This window comes from Saccostrea cucullata, unplaced genomic scaffold, assembly GCF_032062105.1.
Source record: "Saccostrea cucullata isolate Sc308-1 unplaced genomic scaffold, CSIRO_AGI_Scuc_v1 ctg379, whole genome shotgun sequence".
Lineage (NCBI taxonomy): Eukaryota > Metazoa > Mollusca > Bivalvia > Ostreida > Ostreidae > Saccostrea > Saccostrea cuccullata.
In genome coordinates, this window is record NW_026922802.1 from 130,958 (window position 1) to 136,059 (window position 5,102).

The 5,102-nt window shown below is 33.0% G+C and overlaps 1 protein-coding gene across 1 annotated transcript; it reads left to right on the forward strand.

The window, feature by feature from the left end:
* LOC134262498 (uncharacterized) lies at window positions 1-2,531 on the forward strand. The gene is made up of 3 exons (XM_062744893.1): window positions 1-429; window positions 1,557-1,740; window positions 1,993-2,531. The coding sequence occupies exons 1-3, from the start codon at window positions 247-249 to the stop codon at window positions 2,112-2,114; spliced, it is 489 nt and encodes a 162-aa protein (XP_062600877.1). The 5' UTR covers window positions 1-246; the 3' UTR covers window positions 2,115-2,531.
* The last annotated feature ends 2,571 nt before the right edge of the window (window positions 2,532-5,102 follow it).

A 5,102-nucleotide genomic window follows, 5' to 3' on the forward strand; every position in this document is an offset into this window, starting at 1 on the left:
TATTTCATCATATTATATGAAGAGATGATTTAATCTTAATATCGTCGTAGGCTTTTCTTTGGATCAATAATGTGTGACCTCAGGTGATCTCTAATATGATCATTTAAAACAGGTATTTCGTAAGAAAGCGGAGTTATTCTGACTGATAAAAAAATTAGGTCATTTAAGGTCAAAATTAAGTAAACAAATGAAGTGCACGCGTTCGCAGCTCCTCGGGAATTCCAAAACATTAGATGTGAACTGACAATGGATCGACAGAAACTGCTGGATTTGGCGGGATTTGCGGCTGTGGGCTGCAGCGCTTATTTTTCGGGGGCGGCATGGTACATCAATCTGGTACATGTACCCACACTTTTTAGAACGGTACACGACACCAAGACACTGCTGAACGAGTGGAGATTGTGCTACTCACTCTCTCGAAAGTACCAGGTAAGTGGGTTTTATATTTTTGCGTAGTTCATGTAAAGGCGCGGATCTAATTTGCTAAAAGAAAAAAAAAGTTTTTCTTTATAAATCGGACCATTTTAGAAAGTCTGTCGGGAGAGGAGAAACTAAATTTTTTTTTTTGAAGATGAACCTTTTCATTTTATGTATACCGGGGATAATAGTACCGTTAGTTTTACCAATCTAATTAAAATTAGTACCCATCCGCTCCAACTAGATCGCTACACATATGGAGCGGATCAAAGATCTAAGTTATATTAAATTTACTTGCATAAGTTGCGCGATTGAATTAATGAACTTTTTATCCGCCCAGATCGATCGATAGATCCGGGGTGTATATTGTTTTTGTCCTGTCTGTCTGTCTGCAAACTTTAACCTTCGCCTTAACTTTTGAACTGAAGTTGATGATGAATGAAAGAGACTTTTAAAATATTTGGTATCCTTACTCCACTAATGAAGTTCTTTTAAATGACACCAAGGTGAATAACCCTGTGATCTTGATTGAGACCTAACTGTTAAAGATAGTTTTTTTTTTGTCTACAAAATATAACCTTCGCCATACCTTTTGAATCATGAAAGATAGAGAATTTATATATGGTATGCATAGTCTACTAATAAAGCTCTTTTAAATACTAGTGATACCAAGGTGAATGACCTAGTGACCTTGACTATGACATATATGCTAAAAATAGCTTTTTTTAACCTTCACCATAACTTTTATACCATGAGAGATAGAGACTTAATATTTAATATGCATACTCCACTTTCAAATGACACCAATGTCAATGACCTTGTGATGTTGTTAACTATATGCTTAAAATAACTTTTTCGAATTTTGTTGCCGCCGGGTGCATAGTGTTTCACAAAAACATCTTTTTTTTCAAATTGCTCGTTTTCTATTAATCATGAATGTATTGTATCTCTGGATAAAATTAGTTGGATGGCTTTACCTTTAATGGAACTATAAATAATACAGGTTTACCTTGAAATTTTCCCATTAAGATGTCATGAATTTACTTTTTGATACTAAAGGTTATTTTAAAAAAATGATGCAAAAAATATTAATATTGCTGACAGTTTTTAGTGTGTAAACTTGATGTTTTTCTACACAGGGTAAACTGGCGTTACTAGGCGCCTCCTCGGCGGCGGCCGTGTGGTACTTTAGTGACGTCAGTGACCACCGCTGGTTGTGGCTGGCTGGCGGCCTTACCTTTATATCGGTGTGGCCTTGGACATTGCTGGTCATGATCCCCGATATAAACCGACTACTGGACGAGACCGTCCTTGAGAGAAAAGGTTAAGTTCAATAACTGATTGATTGTTGATTTGAATTGATGTATGGTGACGATCATTTGCAGCAAAGTTCTGTGTTTCATATTACAGGAATTTGTTATTTTTGAATTAACACTCTACATGTTTATATATTTAACAATCTTTTTGGGAGCCTCAAAATTCAGTCAGTACATATTTTTAATATGTTTTTTTTTTAAAAATTGATAAAAAATACAGTAATAATAAAAAATTTGATGTATATCTTGCTTTATTCAGGTGAAACTTGGGTGAGAGAAAGAATCCAGGTGTGGAATAAACGACACGCCGTCAGAAGCCTTGTGTCCAGTTTGGCCTTTGATTTGTTTATGGCCGCTATCTACTTGAACCGGATGACGTAGGAGGAAGTACGTCTTCAACCGGACGACAATTACGGAGACCGGAAATGAATAACCTAAGGTTATTCTTTAGAAGGGGAACGGAGTTGTTAAGTTCGCATGAAATGAATAAATGTAGTTCATAGTTTAGTTAGCGACTCCAGAGGCTGTAAGAGACATTTATCGACAGGGACAAGTAGTTATGTAGTATTAGGTGTAGTGTCCCGTATAAAATGTTTTATTGGACGTTCAGTATGTATCTTTGGCAAATGGAAGTTCTGAATTCATCCTGTAAGATTTATCATAAAAGTGATCTTCGTAGAACTACTGCATAATAAAAATTACCTGTCGATATGATAATGTTTTAATTACTTTTTTCATAGCTGACTGTGACTCATATGCGCTTTCATGCCCTTTTGAATTGAAGAACAAGTTGTGTTTGTAAAACAAAGATGCCCCCGGACTAGGGCTTCCATATTCACCGATGTATTCCTTTTGACAAGACCTTTCGTTGGGTACCACGACCTTTTATATCTATTTCGACAACCTCTGAATGGCTTTAAGTCTTTCTTACTTCATTTTATATCCATTTAGACAACTCTCTAACCAGGTTATAATCCCATTAGCATTTGAATTTATGATAGATAATTTGCCTTAATGTTAAGCTAAATTATATTTGCTGACAATGACGACAATGTCATTGCATCGACCATAGAGCTTACGAAATGGTGAGTAGTAATAAGGCATCTGTCTTGAAACTTTTCGAACAACCCTGGTATATAGCGTAATTTACATTTACAGATATGATTGTTATGTCTGAGCATGAATTTAAGAAACTGTGCATAAACAAGGAAATTATTAATTATCTTAACATATTTTTTCTAAATATATGTTAAATGAAAAGTGATATTACAGTTTTGACTCATCTGAGAAAGCACAATGAAACGTTACTAAAAACTGCTCTTTCAAAAATCCATCTATCAGCGAGAGTTATCTTTCTTTGAAAATAATTAATGTACTTACTATGTGTTTTGTGAGCAATGAGCTCACGACCCCACCCCCCCAATGGAAAAGTCTATGTTTTCCCATGGAGACCCAAAATAAGTGTCAGATCAAAGAATAAACAAAAAGTAAAATAGGAGGTGCAAAATGACTTGTGAAACTATGATTAACTACTCTTAACTATAGTTCACGATTGTAAATTATAGTTAACAGACATGAATCTATGTTTATGAACAAAATCTATTGTTAACGTTTTATTACAGACAGATAAACTTAGATTAGCATTCGTGAACTATAGTTAACAACTGTTAACACGAATTGTTAACTATAGTTCACGGTTTGTAAACTATAGTTTACAGTCGATTTAATTTAATTTAATCAATATTTTATTATGTTAGATCACATAATTGGATTGGACATCAGGCATGGCCTATATAAGTCCTCTCCAAGGTCGATAAACCTAGTTTATTAATTGTGAAACTATGTTTAGCTCATTTTTGTGAATTTGGCATGCCATACTTATGATATTTGGACAGCTTCGAAATATTTAATTTAATTTCATCAATAGTTTATTATGTCAGATTACATAATTGGATTGGACATCAGTATTCGAATTATTATCATGTATACATGTACATATAATAATTATACATGTATACGTTCAGAATATATATATTGTATGTTCAGAAATTACCGGATCGTTTCGTTAACATACCTTAAGATGTACCTATATTGTAACTTATCTATGTTGAATATCAGGTTGTTTTTGATTGATCAGAAATCTTGATGTACTTGTAGACATTAAAAGTCCCTCAAGTACGTAATAATTTGAAAAGACTGGATTCAGTTACGCATATCACGACTTCACCGGTTATGTAGGAGTCACCCGCAGGCCATAAACAAAATTAATGGTCAGTTGGTAGACTATTTTAAAAGGTTTGGTTGAATGAACAGATTTTAAAAATATTTGGCTGTGGACAGTTCGTGATCATCTCATGACCTCAATTTCACTCGGCATGTAAAGGAACACAATGATTTCACTTATTCATCATATTCCACCCACTTGACGCAAAATTGTGCAATTCTTTTATTTAATTCCTTGATTGTACTTAAAGGAACGACCATTAATTTGACCACCACACTGGAAATACAGTCATTACATGATTTTTTAAAATCTTGATTGCGTTCACGCACAGTGGATGTAAACTGTAGTCAATATGCCGCGTCCATATGTCATTATTCTAATTTTATTAAATTATTCTATGAAATAGAACTTGAGTTACACAGTTAAAAAAAATATTTCTATATCTGCAGAATGTCCTGTTTTCAGGCAAGTGGCAAGTGGTTAGATAAAAATAATATTCCTTTTTCCTTGAATAATCAACATCCAGTTTGTTTTATGTGAATTATAAAACGCAGTCTAAAATACATGTAATTACATTCCAGTTTTTTGATATGTGAATAATAGAGGGAAAACAATAGATCGATCTCAAAATCTCCAAAATGGAGACGAATACAATCATCTAACACACTAATCTCAATATATTGACAATTATTATATAAAACTTCATAAAAGTTCAAACATTTACTACATGCACGATTCAATTTCTAGTAGTTAAAAAAGAGTACAATACATGTAAATATAACACTATTTAAAATTAGCAAGAGCTTCAAATAACGTACATAGATAATGAAGTGACATGGTTTCTTGCTGAAACCTATCATGTTATACAATATTTAAGCACAGTAAAAACGATATTATAAAATATGTATTTATATTTTTTTTTAAAATATAAAATCTTGATATATAATATTTTAACAAGAAAAACCCCTTGTGCCTTTTGAAAATGCAGAAACTTTTCAGATGAAGAAAAGCACAAAATAATCCCCCATCTCCCTATCTTCTTTTACACCTTGATTATTTAGAAAGCAAACATCGTTTCATTATTCAAAGACTATAAAAATCATTTACATAGTTTCAAAAAGTTTCCAAATTGTTGACCTCCTGAT

Coding starts and splice junctions, on each gene's coding strand:
- LOC134262498 (XM_062744893.1), top strand. CDS start 247: ATGGATCGACAGAAACTGCTGGATTTGGCGGGATTTGCGGCTGTGGGC. Junction 430..1,556: donor CACTCTCTCGAAAGTACCAG/GTAAGTGGGTTT, acceptor TTTTCTACACAG/GGTAAACTGGCGTTACTAGG. Junction 1,741..1,992: donor GACCGTCCTTGAGAGAAAAG/GTTAAGTTCAAT, acceptor TGCTTTATTCAG/GTGAAACTTGGGTGAGAGAA.